A 17,595-nucleotide genomic window follows, 5' to 3' on the forward strand; every position below is an offset into this window, starting at 1 on the left:
TCTCCTTGGACAAGCCCCAGTCTGAAATTGGGTTTGCACGGTTCAGATTCCTGTCGCTTTCACCCACTCTTTACACCTCTCCAAACCGGGCCCCTGAGCCAGGGTGGCGGGGCGGGGGAGGGCCACGAAGGACAATCAGAAAGCCCCACAGATGGGTGGGGTTGAAAAACACCATGCAACCAAACCCTGGCAAAATGAAAATACAGTCAGGAGACCAATGAAAGCAACAGCTCAAATGCACAGAGAAATCAAGAGGTATTGGGTTAGACTGGATGGCTGAAACCCAAAGGATCAGGCTACAAGAAATTTGGTCGTTTTCACATGTCGCCACCAAAGTTGACATTTTGGGGGAGCAAAGCTTTGAGGGCCTGATTTTCAGAGGTGCTGAGCACCCTTCCCTCAAGGGAGGTGGGGACAACAGCCTCTGAACCCCGAGCAAATCAGAATCAGGCTGTTCAGCAACTGCGGTCAGCAGTTCCCTAGGCCAAATCAGCTGGAAGAGACCCACCAAATAGCCCTTCCTCCTTCTATCAGCAGGATTTATCCAGGAGGTTCTCTTCTGCACAGAGCCAAGGTGCAAAATTTAAACAGACACACACACACACCCCGTTTTGGTTTTCCGTCTTCGCAGACACACAGATCCAAGCTGGAAAGTTGAGAAACACACACACACGATCCAAGTTCTGGAAAGTTTAAACACACACACACGCTGTTTTGGTTTTTCTTACCCTGCTCTTACACACAGTGTGTGTGTGTGTGTGTTTTCTTACGCACACAGTATGGCGCACACACACACAATTGGAGTTACTTACTGTGTTCTTCCTGGTCACCATCTTATCCAGCTTCTTTGCAATCCTCACCAGCTCCTCGGCTCGCCCCATGATCGCGGCTCCCTAGTTTTGGCGTTTAGGAGCAAGAAGTGGGGGGGGGGGCGTTAAACCACAAAAGCAGCCAGGAGCTCGCCCCCGGGACAACTCGGATCTGTTTTCATCGGGGCCTGGGCGGGGGGTGGGGGGGAGTGTGTGTGTTGGGGTGGGGGGGGGGAGTTGGTCGAACTTTTGCTCCAAGTTTTGGTTGCGGGGGCCGCTGACAGCTTGGCCCGGCTGGGGGGGGGGGGACCGAAAAAGAAGAAACGGGAGCGAAAGAGCGAAAGCAAAGAAGGGGGCGTGGTCACGGGGCCGCCACATGCAGCCAAAATAGCACAAGGGGGACGGGCTAAATATAGGAGCCAAGGTCCGAGCAGGGCCGGGCGGAGGCTGGGAGCGGCTGCGGGGCGGGAGGGGCAGCGCTGCGCGTGTGGACGCAGGAGGTGCCCTGGTGTGTGACCGTCTAGATCAGGAGCGGTGACAGCTGCCTTGCGCCTGCCCAGGGCCAGAGGATCATCACAGCCCCCCACCAGGCTACAGCAGCCAAATGGATAAAACACTTGGCGAGGAGCGGAGGGGAGAAGGAGATGCCCCCAGGCCATGGGAACTTTAGGAACAGAGCTGGAGGCTAGGCCCAGGCAGGTTAGGGCATGGCCCTCACTGCGCTGCTGAAAGTCTGCATTGTACCAAGCCCCCACCTATTGGCAAGCTCTGTCTACCATTTGCCTCTTGGGTCCATAAACCCAGTCTGGAAATTTCCCCCGGAACCGGCTTGCCACACTGCAATGGATCTTCTAGTCCAGGATCCTGCATCAGACAGAGGCCAAGGCCCGGTGCTTCAGCAAAAGGCCCCGGTGCAACCCTCTCCCATTGAGAGAGAAGGGAAATTTCTTCCTGACCACAGCTGGTGACCAACATATGTCTTGAAACATGAGGGTTTGGTGATGTATGTCATTTTATTGTAGCTCAGGGGGCATGCTGTTCTTATTCATAGTAGCAGGTAATCCTTTTAAAGAGCGTATTAAACCAATCCTCTGCAGCAATAAGTTCCAGAGGTTTATAATATTTAGTTTAACAGCTCAGGAGGTTATAGCTTTTTAACATACTGGATAATTGTAAGGCTAATAATGACATTTGCAGTTATGTATGTAAATAACTAGGTTGTTTAAGGTCTTTGGGACAGGAACTCACCGTTACTATGTGTCTGTACAGCACATACCACAAACTACAACTCACATGAGGCACGATGGCAGTGCAACAAAATTGAAATGGTTCAAATGTTGGGTATTTGGCTTTTTGAAGAAAAAAAATCAAAAATTTCCACAGAAAGCAGACATCTTTTGTGAAAAAAAATCATTTAGCCAAAAGCCCAGTTTTCCATCAAAAAGAGTTTTGGAGGAAAATTTTTGACTAGCCCTGGTAATTAAATCCCATGCTTCAAGGCACCAACTGATCAGCTATGAGGGGTCAGGAAGGAATTGTCCTGAACTCCACAGCCAGTGTTCCACCACAGACCAACTTTGGATTTCTCCTAGCTCTGAAGCTTAAGCTTGCCAGGGAGACAGGATACTAGACACTGGACATGGTGGGCTGATTTAGGAGGGCTTTTGTCCTATATTTCTAAACAACTTTAAAACAGCATCCCAGCTGAAGAACCTAGAGCAGCTGGTGGCCGATATTACTGATAAAGCTCAGCCTAAGGGAGCTTTGCAAAACAAAGGGGGAGAGATTGTATATGTATGCACGTGTTCAAAACAGAGAGCGAGAGAGAGACTGACTAGCCAGGGGTTTTAGACAGTGCCACTATTTCACTGGTTTGACTTTTTCCCTAATGTTTGTTTTTCAAATTCAAGTTCATAATGACCCTCCAAGCTGAGCATTTTTAGGTAATAAGAGTACAGCTTAAGCCAGTTGTTTTCAAACTTTTGTACCGGTGACCCCTTTTACATAGCAAGCCTCTGAGTGCGAGCCCTTATAAATTAAAAACATGTTTTTATATATTTAACACCATTATAAATGCTGGATGCAAAGCAGGGTTTGGGATGGAGGCTGACAGCTCGCGACACCCCCACGTAATAACCTCATGACCCCCAAGGGGTTCCGAGCCCCAGTTTGAGAACCCCTGGCTTAAGCCATTGGAGTCTGCCAGCTTCTTAACACCAGCCCAGGGGAGGGGGTGTGAATGTATGAGATAAAACCCATGCCATGCCTTAGTGCTTAAAGAGGCACAGGGAGGTAGCATCAGGGCTCAAAATGTAAGGTTTCTTTTATCAAAAGGGGGAGGAAAGGATGGGGGCGGGGGAGGGCAGACATATAGGACTAGAAACATTTTCATGTAGCCCTTCGGGGGGAGGAGTTAATAGGTTGCTGCAGTGTTGAAAAACAACACTGGGCTGCAACAAGAGAACCAGAAAATGAAACTGACTAGAGAGGGTAAAAATGAAACTGATTAGGAACAGAAACAGATCTGTTTGATGTATAAGCATTCCAGTCCAGGGAACTGCAGAAAGAAAACAGCATCAAGGGTGAGAATTAAAGTCAGATCAAAGTTTTCAAAAACACAACCTCTCCTAAGTCCACCTATAGAAGTGGCCTAATTTTCAAAAAAAGAAAAGGAGGACTTGTGGCACCTTAGAGACCAACCAATTTATTTGAGCATAAGCTTTTGTGAGCTACAGCTCACTTCATCGGATGCATACATTTTCTTTTTGCGAATACAGACTAACACGGCTGTTACTCTGAAACCTAATTTTCAAAAGTGCTGAGGGCCCACCAGCCCCCGCTGAAGTCAGTGGGCAGCTCAGCATTTTTGAAAGTCAGGCACCTGAGGCTATGTCTGCACTTCGAGCTGGGAATGACACCCCGACCTAGAACTGCAGATGTGCCCTTAATGAAGATGTTGGCTCGGATTCTCCAAAGCACTTGAGCGCACTCTTAAATCTCATTGAAGGGGACTCAAAACATGCTTAAGTGCTTTGTTGAATTGGGGCGTTGGGATCCAAATGTTGAAGGGTAACTAGTGATTTTGGGTGTCCACTCTCACAGACCTCAAAACGGTCCCCGATTTTCAGAGGGTGGGTGCTTAGCATTTATTATTTTTTTTTAAATGCTGCCCCTATTCCGCTGTCTCAAGTCAGATAACAAAAGAGGCATGCAAAATTGCTTTTGAAAATTTAGGAGCGGAATGTTGGGGATTTTATTTTTTAAATCTGTCTAGATGTTCAAAAGTTTTTCTAGGTGTAACATCACACGGGGCTACTGGAAAGAGGATTTGTTGTTTTAAATATGAGGAGTATCCCTTTAAGTAAAGTTATACCTGCCCCATCTGTAAATCTTTCGTTTTACTCCTGAGGGTAAATGCAAAGTGCAGCCAAGCAGTCCCTTTCCGGGTTGTCAGGAGAGCTGGGTATAAAATGGCTGATCCAAATCTAAAAAGGCAGGTGGGAACACACACAGAGTTGCTGCCTGGACAGGATCCTTTATGCAATTTGACACCAAGAATTATAGAGAGAGACGACTCAAGAATTCCTTCTCGTATTTTCATCTAGGACAGGGGTCGGCAACCTTTGAGAAGTGGCATGCCAAGTCTTCATTAATTTAAGGTTTCGCATGCCAGTTATAAATTTTACATTTACAGCAGGGCCAGCGGCCAGGACCCCGGCTGGCAGGGGGCTGGGTGGCTGGAACCCCAGACCAGCAGAAAGGTGAGTGGGGCCGGCAGCTGGTATCCCAGGCCAGCAGCAGGCTAAGTGGGGCCGATTGCCAGGACCCTGGCTGGCAAGGGGCCGGAACCCCAGACGGGCAGCGGGCTGAGCGAGGCTGGCGGACAGAACCCCAGACCGGCAGTGGGCTGAGCGGCTCAGCCCACTGCCGGTCTGGGGTTCCGTCTGCCGGCTCCTGCCAGCCGGGGTCCCGGCCGCCGGCCCCACTCAGCCCGCTGCCAGCCGGGGGTTCCGTTCACCCAGGCCAGCAGTGGGCTGAGTGGGGCCAGCAGCCAGGACCCCAGCTGGCAGCAGCGTGCCAGTAAAAATCGACTTGCATGCCGCCTTTGTTGCACGTACCGCAGGTTGCCGACCCCTGATCTAGGAGGCCAAGGGGAAGGATTCCGCCACTTCCAGGAAAAATAAACTCACATCAGCATGAATCTAACCTGCATATTGACTAAAATAAACCCTTTATTTGGGTCCAGTTACAAATGCACCATCGGAGGAAAGAGGAGTAAGGCGGTCTCTTCACCCTTTGCTCACACACCTTTGTTCTCAGATGCTGCCACCCACAACCTGTGCTTCGGGGACAACGTGACCTAGAAGCAAGGTCCCCGGTGGAAGAGTTGCCACATCTGTATAGCTAGATAAGAGAGTCCACCAAGGACTCAGCTGCTGTAGGAAATGGCGTTGATGGTACATTCGGGGCACTCTGACCTCAGAGGCAATACTGAATTAACACCCCATGAGGTGCTGTCACAATGGAGGGGATATAAAACCACTCAGGGCCATCAGAAATCCCCCAAGAGTATCCCAGCCCAATTCCAGCTTCCAACCCCAGCCCATTCCATTCCGCTTCCCTCTGTTCCCCCCACAGTTCAAGAGAAGACAACATGCTTCCCATTCCTGGCTTAAAGTGCTGTGCACTGTTAAACAGCTGCCAGACTCCACTCCAGAAGTGGCTGCATTTCAGTTATGGGTGAAGTGATTTCTATACCTAGTTTGTTCAGCGCTTTGGCATGAGCCTTTGTATTAATTATATTATTAAATGTATATAACTACTCAGACCTCACTCATCCCTGGACTGTCTATTAATACCTATGGAAAACCACACTCATGGGACTGTTGCAGTCACATCACACACAGAACCACTTCCACTTACAAAAAAAAAAAAAATCAATTTTATTAGAAATGGGGGGAAGGGGGAGGAATAAAAAAAGAGACCATCTTGAGATTAAATATTCCACTACAAACCCACTGACAATTATAAAAAAATGCAACTTGATCACAGGGGACAAAAAAAATCACGAGGGAGGCTCATACAGGTCAGAAGCATTGGTCCCAGTAAACCATTGCAGAAGCCAAACAAACAAGCTCCCCACCCCCTTTAAAACGTATTCCTGACAGAGGCTAGAATGAGTCTCTGTATAACCATTAGACCCATGGGAAAGGAGTCAGAGGCAAAAAACCAAAAATCTGTACATCCATAGCGGAGATGGGCCTAGGCCCGAGCCCCAAAATTACCCTCATCTCCCTTCCCTGCCACAACTTTTGGCGGTGGAGTCCTCATCAGTTCTAAACCTCCACCTAAATTATTAAGCAACCCGGGAGAACCACAGGGAGCTCTCTCTTGTCCAGCCACCTCAATCAAGAGCCTTCTTTCTAGTCACTGCACTCAACGGTCTCTCTCTAGGTTAGGCCAAACCAGAGCTGAAGACTCCCCGGCGTTATGGATGATTGAAATCTGGACCCAAATCTAGCCGGTCTACTTCCAATTTGAGCCCGGCACTACACAGATGGGCCAATACAGACCTCTTTCCTATTTATAAAAAATATATATATTTCACAGTTTCAGGGTTAGGAAGAAAGGGTGGTGGGAAAGCCACAAGACAAACTAGCTTTTCCTTCTCCGTACCCTCAGAATACCACGGTCTCCTGCTGCAGGATTCCTGCCTGGAGATTGTCTCCTCCTACCATGCTATAGACAAAGGCGAGGGACCAAGGAGACACCCAGGGACTGGACTCCTATTAGGGACAAGGCATCCATCTGGCTCCCTTTATTTCCTTCAAGTATTTTCCTATAAGGGAAAGGGGATGGAAAGCCAGATTGGAGCCACAGAAACAGAGCGGCCTCCCAAGAAGAGGAGGGTCTCTGTGAAGCAGGAGCAGGGGGATGATTAAACCCACAGGACAGAAGATTCACTGAGACTCCAGCAAAGCCTCATTTCCTAAAACAGGAAACAGACAAAAGCTGAAGGGGGTGACAGTCAAGTCACAGGGTGTTTTGGGTTTTTTTTCTTTTGGGGGGGGGGTGTAAACCTTTGGGCTGCAGAGATTTAACCCTTGGTGTAAATTGGTCTGTGGGTCAGGTCTGATCCAGAATGAGCCCTCTGCACTACCGATCCCCTTCACTTGATTTGCAAAAGGGAACCGTTTCTAACCCCTTTTAAGTCCATCGAGGGCTACGTTTTCTCAAGCAGATGATCTGGGCCTCGATCGTGCCAAGTCATAAAGCACTTCTCCCATCTGGCCAATGCCCTGCCATTGCAGGGCACCACGGGCATTGGGGCACTTTGGTCCCATCTGTTCTCTCCCCACAGCACACATCAGTTTAGGTACCTGAGAACTGAAATGCTTTAGTTTAACTCAAGTTTTTGGGCTCAACACAGGAGTAGCTGGGTGAAAACCGACAGCCTGGGATACACAGGAGCTCAGACTAGATGATCTAATGGTCCTTTCCGGGCTTAAACGCTATTAAAAAAATCACTTCAGGCATGGAAGCAGCCCCATTGAAGTCAATGGTATCATGCTAGTTTTGTGCTGAGCTAAGGCGGCCCTAAATGGTACCTGCAAATTATACTGGTGGGGAAACACGGAGATTCAGAATGACAGGCCAAAAAGCAACTGTCTCAAATACTTTTAAATAAGAGGAACCTGGGGGTTCAGAGCAGTCTGGGAAACACATGAACAGAATTTGCTGCTGGATGACCCTGGGTAAATCACCACCGCCGCTGTGTGCCTCAGTTTCCCCATCTGTAAAACAGGGATGATGCTCTTCATCTCCTCTGTGCAGTGCTTTGAGACTGACTGATGAAAAGCGTTAGGCGTTCGTTGTTATTAAAGGGCAGGGACGGTGAATGCCCCGAGGCATAACGGGGGTATTCAACCAGCCCTGTGCCAATGCTAGGGGTGGAGAGGGGTGGTTTCTGGAGGAAGAGTCAGGAGAGAATGGGATGAAGTTGAGCAAAGGGGGAATTTAGGCAGCATCCGGAGACAACTCTCTGACATCAAAGAGCAGCCCAAGGGAAAGAGCAGCACTTGAATCAATGGAAACACCGGAGGATCCGCTGTAGTGAACCCCCCTGTACAAGCCCCTGGTGGGGGGGGGAATCCATCCAGACTGTTCCCTATCTCTAATTTCTAGGATAACTCATGCAGCGCAAGGAGACTTGCTTTTTATCCCCCTCTCATCAGCCTTTATCGGCCTGGGCCAGTTTTGCCAGAATTAGGCAGAGAAAGACTCCAGTATGTCTCCGAGGTGCAAGGTAATCCCCCCTTTCCCAGCACTGCTCATGGGCTGGGGGCATTGTGGGGGGAGGCCAGGAGAGATGCCCAGCATTGGCCGGGGCACGAGGCCGGACATCAGGAGTTGATGGGCCATGTCCTGCCATTCCATGCTCCGCAGAGTCTGGTATCCCTAGGAAATAACAGGGAGAGCAGTGCACTGTCGCTAGTCACCCAGAAGGGGTTGGCAGCCTTCTCCCGTCCTGACTCATGGGGGTGGGAAGAACACAAAGTTTGGGATCTGCCTCCCCTTTTCTTTCCTTCAATACAGACATTTGAGCCCAGTGGAGCTTCCCCCCACCCTTGCCCGGTATTGGAATGCTAGAGCTCCTGGCTCCCAGTTTTATCCAGCAGGAATGTGATGAGAGGCATCCAGGCTCTGAACTGAACTCCCTTTCCCGGCCCAGCCATAACCCCACCCCTGCCCCGAGGGGGAGACGACCCCTCAAAGCCCACAAAAGCTACGGAGCAGACAAATGGCTGAAGCTGGGGCCTGCAGAGCGGTGCAGCAAGGTTGTCTGTTCTCTGTCCATTTCCTAGCGAGCCACCGTCCCTATCAGCTCCTCAGCCCGTCCCCGACTCCGCAGAGGAGGTTGCAAGTTCCACCAGATCCTCACGTCTTCCCCGTTGATCAGCTTCCCCCTGACTGAGGCAGCAAAGATGATGGATCCCGTTGTCCAGTTCATCCAGCGAGCTGCAAGGCTATGGTGAGCTAGCCTGGCCGGGGGTGTACAGACAGACACTGGTCCTGGTGCGATGGGTGGGTGGGATGCCCAGCCGCCTCTCCATCCAGGAAAAGGAACTAGTTTGGGTAAAGAGGCTAAATAGACCAGCACATGGTGGGAGGGGAGTATTTGGGGTGGGGGGCGGGGGAATGTTGATTCCACCCAAGCCCCTGCCTCAAACCCTCAATACAGTACGTGCCCTAGCATCCATTACCCTCAAGGCCCAGACTCGGGGGTGGGAAGGGAAGCAAGAAAACAGGCCTGTGCTCCTGTGATGCCCCTGTGAAGTTGCTTGAGCACAAAGTCCTGACACCTTGGTGGTGGTGGTGGGGGGAGGGAGTGAGCGCTCAGCCCTGCCCCCCACACGCTCGCCGAGAGCTCGCACTAGCTCCGAAGGGAAAGGAAAAACCAGCCAGTCACTCTTGCAAGAGGTGGACGGAGCTGGCAGGGAAGACGCCCGTCCTGGAGCCATCTCCTTCAATGAAGCCGACCTGAGAGAGGGGGCAAAAGGCAGCAGATGAGAACCGAGAGGTGCCAATGGGGGGTCCCGGCTCAGAAGGGGCAGGAAGGAGTGGGGGGGCGGAGAAGTGTGAAGATTCACGGATATTCAAGGCAGAGGATGAGAGTGGCCTTTGCACCACAGGTGGGATCCTGAGACCACACATCTCTGCCCCCAATACAATTCCTAGCTGGGTGCTGTGAGGAGGGGCCTGAGAGTGCATCATCTCTGCACCCCCAGGGACCAGAGTAGGGTTGCCAACTTTCTAGTCACACAAAACTGAACACCCTAGCCCTGCCCCTGCCCCCCGCTCACTGTATTTTCCCTCCTTCCCTCACTTTCACTGGGCTGGGGCAGGAGCTTGGGGTGCGGGCTCCAGGGTGGAGCCAGAAATGAGGGGTTCAGGGTGTGGCAGGGGGTTCCAGGGATTCGGATTGCGGGAGGGGGCTGCGGGTTGAAGGAGGGGGTTGGAAAGAGGTACAAGCTCTGGGCTAGGGGTTTGGGGTGCAGGATGGTGCTCTAGATTGCGGGGGGGGCTCAGGGCTGGGGGAGGGGCGTGGGCTTACCTCGAGCGGCTCCCGGTCAGCGGCGCAGCGGGGGAGCTAAGACAGGCTGCCTGCCCTGGCACCCACGCCGCACACGCCCCAGAAGCGGCCAGCAGGTCCGGGCCTAGGCGGCGGGGCAGCCAGGAGGCTCCGTGCGCTGCTCACGCCTGCAGGCATCGTCCTCCCCCCACCTCCTATTGGCTGGTTCCTGGCCAATGGGAGTGCGGAGCCGGTGCTCAGGGCGCAGCACGTGCAGCCCCATGGCCCCCTGCCTAGGAGCCGGACCTGCTGGCCGCTTCCAGGGCACAGCGTGGTGCCAGCCAGGCCAGGCAGGGACTAGCCTGCTTTAGCACCGCAGCACCGCCGACCGGACTTTTAATGGCCTGGTTGGCAGTGCTGACCGGAGCCGCCAGGGCCCCTTTTCGACCAGGTCTTCCAGTCGAAAACCAGATACCTGGTCACCCTAGACCAGAGGGGTCAGTGGAGATGGGAGCAGAACCATCCCCTAAACATTAATCTAATCCCCCTCCAGCCCCCGGGCCCTGATCCACCACCCTCCTAAGGGACTGGGACAGTATGAGAACCGATCCCAGAAGAACAAGAGCCTCGGGCCCCAAGGCTAGAACCCGGGGCCGGGGCTCCCCAGCAGGGGCCTATCCCAGTAGTCCCAGGAGCCCCCAGAGCAGCAGCACTCACCCAGCTCTGCTCATCCTCCTCCCGGGTCACCACGATCACCTCGCCCTTGGAGAAGGTCAGCTCCCGGGCCCTCTCCCCCTTGCAGTCCACCAGAGCCATCACCCTCTTCTGCCTCACCTTGGCCTGCGCAAGCAAACAGCACATGCCTCCAGAGTCCTGGCTCAGGAAACGGGGCAGGGAGACGCCTGCTGCTGAGCCTCCCCCGCCCCTGCTTTGCTCCAAGGCATCACAGAGGGGGCTCCGTGGTGTGGGGGCACATTGGGTTAAAGAACCGTGCCCCTGCCTGCCCCCCACTTCCTCAGCCCAAGCCTCTTCCCCTCACCCACCTATCACTTCCTTCACCTTTGCCCACCCCTCCCTGACCCAGCTTTTCCCAATCGGTTTGTAGCCACGGTAACAACCATGCCCAGAAGATGCCCAGCTCAGCCTGTGGCCCTTGCAGCCAGGATTTCCAGAGCCCCAAAGTAATGGGTGAAGCAACTGCTCCATGAGTGCCACGGCACCTGGGGATTTTACTCCCTTTGAGGTGGTAAGTGCCCCAGCCTCATCCTCCAAGGTAGCCCCAGCAGGGCCAGTTTCTTTCCTCCCAGGAGGCACGGAGCCAGCCAGCCACCCGCCCCTCGTTAACAAGCCATCTGCAGCAGTGAGGACCAGCCCCAACTCTCCCCGCCCCAATCTGGAATCACTGTGACGACCACCATCTTAACTGACACATAGGAGAACTGAACCGGGGACCTCTGGATCTAAACGTGGGAGGGCAGGTCTACACTACAAATTGACATCGGTGCAGCTGGGCGGGAGAGAGCTCTCCTGTTGGCTGAACAACTCCACCTCGCCAGAGGCGGTAGCTATACCGGTGGGAGACGCTCTCCTGCTGATACAGCACCACACACACAGAGGGTTAGGTCAGTTTCACTACGTTGCTCAGGGAGGTGGATTTTTCACACCCGAGTGACGCAGTTCTACCGAAGTAAGTATGTTGTGTAGACCAAGCCTGAGTCTCTGCCACTTGAGCTAAAGATCCATATCCTCTGTAGATCAGGGACATGTAACATACACTGATCAGTGGGTTACAGCTGCACCCCTCACTCCACCAGGGAGCCCAAAATCGGACAGGCCGAGCAGGGGGTGAGCACATACGTTGGAGCGGGAGGGAGTGATCAAAGGGAATTTCACAGCTGGCAAGGGAATGTGAGAGTAGCTGGGCTGGGGAGGCGGGGCGGGGGGGAATCGAAGCCACAGAAAGGGGCAATGGAGCCACAAAGAGACAGGGACCAGCCCCCTTCCCGTGACACTTACCGGAGCAAACCTCCGCAGCACGGGTACCGGGGGAGTGTTCTGCACTAAACTCGGAGCCTTGCTGGAAGGCGGGTCCTCGGGGCAGCCAGAGCTTTGCGGGGAGATGGCCAAGCCGGAGGATTTCCCCACCGAGCCGCCGCCGATCCGCCGGTAAGACCGGGTGCTTTCTGAGCTGAGGGCAGAGGGGTTGCTTCAAACCATCAGAAAGATGGGAGGTGGTCTCCCAACCCTCTCCCCCACCACGAGACCCCAGTGGGCTCCCCCTCCAAAGCACGGACTTATTCTAGCCAATGGTTTCTTCCACAGAGCCCCCCGCCCTCACAATGGCTTTTTCTCCCCTCCTTGAACCCCAGCTCCCCACTAAACAGCACCAGCTGCAGGACTGCACAGCCACGGTAGCGATAGGGCTGAATATTTGCAACGATATGGAAGTTGCACAGACTCAGAGGGTTTCGCCTGTTTCCCCCCTTTTCCATGAAGAATTCCCCATGTGGCGGAAAGGCACCCAAGGGCCAAATCCTGGATCGTTTGGCCCTTGGGGTGCAATTTGGGCTCCTCCTGAGCTGATCAGCGCCATCACATCTATCAGGTTTTGCAAAGCCCCAGTCAATGGTACAAAACCCTGCCGAGGTAATCCAACACCTCTCCCGCCACTGGGGGGCACTCCTACCCCCAGGGGGTTCTCCTCTCAGCCACAAGCTCCGGGGGCCACTCCCTACCTGAACTTGACTGGGGTTATTTGCCCCTGTTCCGGCGACGTCCCAGCAGCAGGCTGCTGTGCTGTTGTCTGACTGGCCTCCGATGTCCTCCGCTGGCTGCTGCTCTCCATCTCCGAACGGGTTTCCCAGTAGACCGTGCGTCTGGCTTCCGGGGGGCTTCGGGAGGTGGACGGCGGCCGGGAAGCACAGCCGTCCAAGGTGCTGGGAGCGCTGGATGTGGACAGGTTTCGGCAGGCAGGTGCCTCTGACGACGCAGAGGACTGGGGCTCGGAGGCCTGACGCGGGAGCTCTGGGCGATCTGGAACAGAGGGTACAGGAGATCAGGAAGTGATGTGCCCCAGCAGAGAGCTCCCCATGCATTTACCAACCATATTGGGACATTGCTTGGCCTTTGAGTGCCCCAGGGTCTTTGATTTCCCACTGGGGAGCAGAGTCAGGGCACTCATGACCTGCAGAGCCCTTTCCAGGAATGGCCAAGCCAGTTCAGAGTAAGAACCAGCTGGGACCTTCTCCCCAGCCCTGAACCTCCCCCTAAACCTCAGCTGTATTTGAGATCCAAAAGAACTGAACATCCCTGGTTATTCTCCAGTGTCCGGGGTGCCTCCACCCTTCCTGGGCCAGCTGGTCCCAGAGTCCCATGGGCCTGAGGCAACGCAGGAAGCTTGGCTGGAGGATAAACCCTGTACTCAATAGGGACAGCGGATCTGGGCTGGGATCAAGAGGCTTGAAGAAACAGCCAGTCCTAAGGGCTGAATCCTCAGAGCGTTGCTCTCACCAGCACTTCCTACCTCCCTTGGCCTGGCTGAGGGAGACAAGCTCACCTGCTGGGCTCTGCCCCGGTTTGGTTCTGGAGCCCCCTCTGGTCGGGTTTTTGATGGGCAGCGGTGGGGGGATCTCCTCGCTGTGTGACCGCCGCTGGATGGGCCGCGAGGGGACCAGGATGGTCTCGTAGGTCTTGTTGCTGATGTCCATGCCAGTGCAGCTCCACCGGTTCTGGGGGAAGAGGGCGGGCTGGCCCGTGGTTGGGGACGACGTGGACTTGAAGGATCGCTGCAGCGGGCTCAGCTGGATTGGGGGGGGGAGGGGGCAGGGGAACAACCATTGCTTCCTTGCTGCTGTCCAGAGACCCTCAGCAAAGCCACCCCTCTCAGTAGCTTGGTGCCCACCAGGTAGGTGCTCAGCATAATCACCTCCCCACTATGTTCCTGGAACCTGACTCCTGCTGCCCTTTGCCCTGTCATCCAGGTGCTGGGTTCCTCTGATGTTCTTGGCTTGACATAGCAATGTGCAGGCCTAGTGGGCAAGCCAGAGATCCAGACTGGTTTTCGGGAAAGTTTGGATCCTGGTTCCCGTGAAGCCAGCCAGCTCTGAAACAGACTGCACTTTGGGGTGGGGTGGGGGGACATCTACTCTATTCGCTAGGAAAGGGAACTTTTAAAAAGTGGAAGCCCTAGTTCACATTTGCCAATTTTGTTTTGCGAGGGAACCATTTGTTTCAATCACGTTCTCTGGTTTCCAGGGGGGAAATCTCCGTTCTCTCTCAAATCAACCTGGTTTTGTTCCGTTATACATTGTGTGTGAGATACACACACACAATGTGTAATGTGTGTGTGTAATAGTTTAAGATAAAACTAGGGCACCCTGCTCTCTGGGGGCGGAGTGTCTGGGATTCCTGTGAGTAGCCAGCGTCAGGGGCTGGATGTCACAGTCGAACGCTTCTAAGGGGACTTGGGTGCCCGGAGGGGAGCGCTCGAGAGGCTGGTGGCATTCAAGACTTGCCATCCAGTTACCACAAGCAAGATTCCCCCATGCTAGAGGCAGGGGAGTAACAAGGGGACTCACACTGCTGGGTACCCCGAGAACTGTCATGAGCGTAGGGGGTCCCGCTTGCCCCTGTAGGAAGGTGGTCTGGGTCTGGCAGGAAGGGCTCTGCCCATCCCAGAACCCTGGCCTGTCAGAGACCAGGGACGCGCACACATGCTGCTCAGGAGAGCAGTACCTTCTCCTCCAGCTCCTCCTCACTGTCGTAGGTGTATTCCTGAGAGGCCTCCCAGTCGTACTCCAAGTGCACCTGCAGGTTTAGCTTCCCGGCCTGTGCCTGCTCAAGCTGCCAGAAATTTGGGGTGCGAGAAGATTCAGCTCCTCGGCAGAGCCCTGATCTTCTCCGATCCTGCATGCCCCCAACCCACCCCTACCCCACGGCACAGCACCCCCAACTTGCTTCCCTTCTCTGCCTGTGGCAGGAGTCATCCAGGCTCTACAGTAGGACCCTGCTTCCTCCCATCTCCATTCTGAGAAAGGACCTCATCCCACAGTATGCCCACCTCCCTCCTTGCCCCGTACCAGGCACCTGTCCCTGTCCCCGTCCCCCTCCCCCCCGCCCCGGACAGCAGATCCCATCCGCCCTCCTCCCGCAGCAACCAGCCTACGTTACCGTGAATACAAAGTGCTCGACCTACCAGCTCTTCACACTCAACATGTTTGTGCCTCCTTGCCACGTCCAGGGCTGTCTCGCTTGCTGCATTCACTGCATGGGGAAGGAGAGGAAGCCAGGTTTGAGTTACCAGGCCCCGCCGAGAGCACCCCTCGCTCCCTCCCCCTCAGAGATCCCCCCAGAGCAAAGGGACACCCGAGGCGGATCAATGAGCAGCAAAGCCCCATTGAACCACCGCTCCCTGAACCAGAGAGGGCCCCAGATCTGACCACCAGGCTCAGGGCCGTGTCTGTACTTTGATTGCCAGCAGGAGATGGTGGGCAGGATTAAACCAGGCTGCACTGAACCCAACTTTTCTGCACCCCCATAGCTGGTGAGTGGTAACTGCAGGAGCTTGTTCCTGCTCCATTCCACTCAGCCTTGGGGGTCAATAACTAAAGCCAGGCAGGAAACACGTTTCCCGTCCCAGGAGAATTCGAGATTTTGTTAAAAAAATTCCCCATCCCGAATCAAGAGAAAAAAAAAGTTAATCTAAAATTTTCACAGACTGAAAATCCAAAAAAATACTTCAGATTGGATCAAGAGAAATGTTTTGATTCTATTTAGAGCTTTTTATAAATTTTATAATGCAATAACAAAAATTTAATGCAATAAATTAACAAATTTCTAAACAAAATAGGCAGCCGGACCCCAAAACCAGAATTTGGTTTACAAAAATATATATATAAAAAATTTGCGATGTTTCAACTTTCAAAACTTTTTTTGAAACAAGAACTTCATTGAAACCATCCCTTTCCCACACACCGTTTTGGTTCTGACAAATTGTCATTTTCCAATGAAAAGGGGTTTTGCTGAAAAATTCCTGCCCAGCTCTATAAATACCCCCAATCTCTCTAGATGATCCGGGGGTCCCTTCTGGCCCTAAACTCTACAACTCTCTAGAATGGACCAGAATTGGATCCCCTGCTCTGAGCAACCTTCCCACCCTCAACAGGAATGGAGGAAGCTCCCTAAAAGTGGGGGTACCTGAACTGTGGCCCCGCCTCTTTCCCCAAGGCCCCGCCCCCACATTGCCTCTTTCCTCCCCCCGAGGCTCTGCCCCACCTCTCCCCCCACCTCCCAAGGTCTTCCCCCCGCTCACTCCTCTCCGCCCCCTCCCTCCCCAACGCTTGCAGCCGGTAACAAGTGACGGGACCATGGCCCCCTTGGCTCTCCCTGTTCCAGCGACCCCGACCCTCAAACTTTGTCTCTGGATTTGAACTTCACAGCTCAGACCCACCTCCCATGTAAACATTTCCCCCTATTTTCACACGTTCATACAAATTGCCATCATACTGTCATATTGTTTAAATCCTTTACTATTAACATCAATTTAAATGGGGAAGGGATCTTTGTGTGGTCAGCACTCCCTTCCACAACTGCCTAATCCAGGCCAGGACTTAGAAACACCCTTTCCGGGGAGGGGCATAGGCAGCACAGGCTAGGCATTAAAGAGCCAGTGAGAACCACAGGGTCTGTCTGTGTCCTGCAGCCTCAATAAAGAATCTCCTGTACAGTCATTTCATCCGAGTCCTGTCTCACATACGAGATACGATGAGGGCTTGTCTACACCCAAAACTGCACCTCTGTGACGAGAACGCTATAGCAGGACTCGTGTGGTCGCTGGGGCCGTACTGGTGTAAAAGGCGTTCAGACCAGCCCTAGCCACTCCTCTTCCCAAATCGGAATAAGCTCTTCTGGTGTGACGGCACCAGAATACAGCTATAACTGCATTCACACTAAGAGTCGGATCGGTCGAGCTGTTTTGGTGGGGGGGGGGGGGAGAAATCACCCCCACCCCCAATCTGAAATAGTTCAGCTGGTACAAGAATTCTGGATAGGCCCGACTTTGGGACCTGTCGATATACCAAAGTGACACAGTTTTAGCTATCCCAGTATAGTTAAAGCAGGACAAGCCTCATAGCCTGGATGCGCTTATACCCGTACAGATGTATTCGTACTGGGCTAGCTATTCCTCTAGGGGAAGGGGGATAAACTGTACCGGCATAAGGCACCTTTATACCAGTATCACCATGCTTGGGGTTGTACTGGTCTAATTAGGTCCCTACAAATATCACATCCCTAACAGTATTAAACCAGTACAATGTGTGTGGCTAGACCAATTTTAGTGCATGCCTCCCTCACTCACACACAGAGTCTTCACTGCAGAGTTAACTCAGGTGATCAGCAGCTGGGCTAGCCTAGCCTGGGATGTGAGCAGCCTCACTGCAAAGTCCTGCCTTAAGTTCCGGGGTACATCTTCACTGGCCCATGGCCTGGCTGTGGCTGGCCCGGTCAATAAAATCAGTGTGAACGAGAGAACCCAGCAAGGGGGGGAGGGTCTCCGAGCCTGGGCTCCAGCCCAAGTGGGAACATCTACACTTCAATTTTTAGCCCCGTGGCATGAGCTCCGTGAGCCCCAAGTCAGCTGAGCCAGTCTCAGACTGGTTGGCGCGAGGGTATTCTTTGCAGTGTAGACGCAACGTATGACTTCTGGGAGCACAT

General features: G+C 53.4%; 2 protein-coding genes across 3 annotated transcripts in view; both read right to left on the bottom strand.

Annotated features, from left to right (window-relative positions):
- The window catches only part of TCEA3 (transcription elongation factor A3), a 29,871-nt gene extending 28,866 nt beyond the window's left edge, over window positions 1-1,005 (bottom strand). For both annotated transcript variants that reach the window (XM_084652252.1, XM_084652251.1), the window contains exon 1: window positions 813-1,005. In XM_084652252.1, coding sequence (XP_084508378.1) covers window positions 813-881 — 69 coding nt within the window. In that variant the 5' untranslated portion in view covers window positions 882-1,005. The remainder of the gene's footprint in view (window positions 1-812) is intronic.
- A 4,726-nt stretch (window positions 1,006-5,731) lies between these two features.
- The window catches only part of ASAP3 (ArfGAP with SH3 domain, ankyrin repeat and PH domain 3), a 72,478-nt gene continuing 60,614 nt past the window's right edge, over window positions 5,732-17,595 (bottom strand). The window contains exons 20-26 of the mRNA XM_084652348.1: window positions 15,077-15,144; window positions 14,617-14,724; window positions 13,439-13,682; window positions 12,618-12,915; window positions 11,899-12,070; window positions 10,600-10,722; window positions 5,732-9,350 (exon numbers count right to left, since the gene is read on the bottom strand). Coding sequence (XP_084508474.1) covers window positions 9,276-9,350; window positions 10,600-10,722; window positions 11,899-12,070; window positions 12,618-12,915; window positions 13,439-13,682; window positions 14,617-14,724; window positions 15,077-15,144 — 1,088 coding nt within the window. The 3' untranslated portion in view covers window positions 5,732-9,275. The remainder of the gene's footprint in view (window positions 9,351-10,599; window positions 10,723-11,898; window positions 12,071-12,617; window positions 12,916-13,438; window positions 13,683-14,616; window positions 14,725-15,076; window positions 15,145-17,595) is intronic.

This window comes from Lepidochelys olivacea, assembly GCF_965140295.1.
Source record: "Lepidochelys olivacea isolate rLepOli2 genome assembly, chromosome: 19".
NCBI lineage: Eukaryota > Metazoa > Chordata > Testudines > Cheloniidae > Lepidochelys > Lepidochelys olivacea.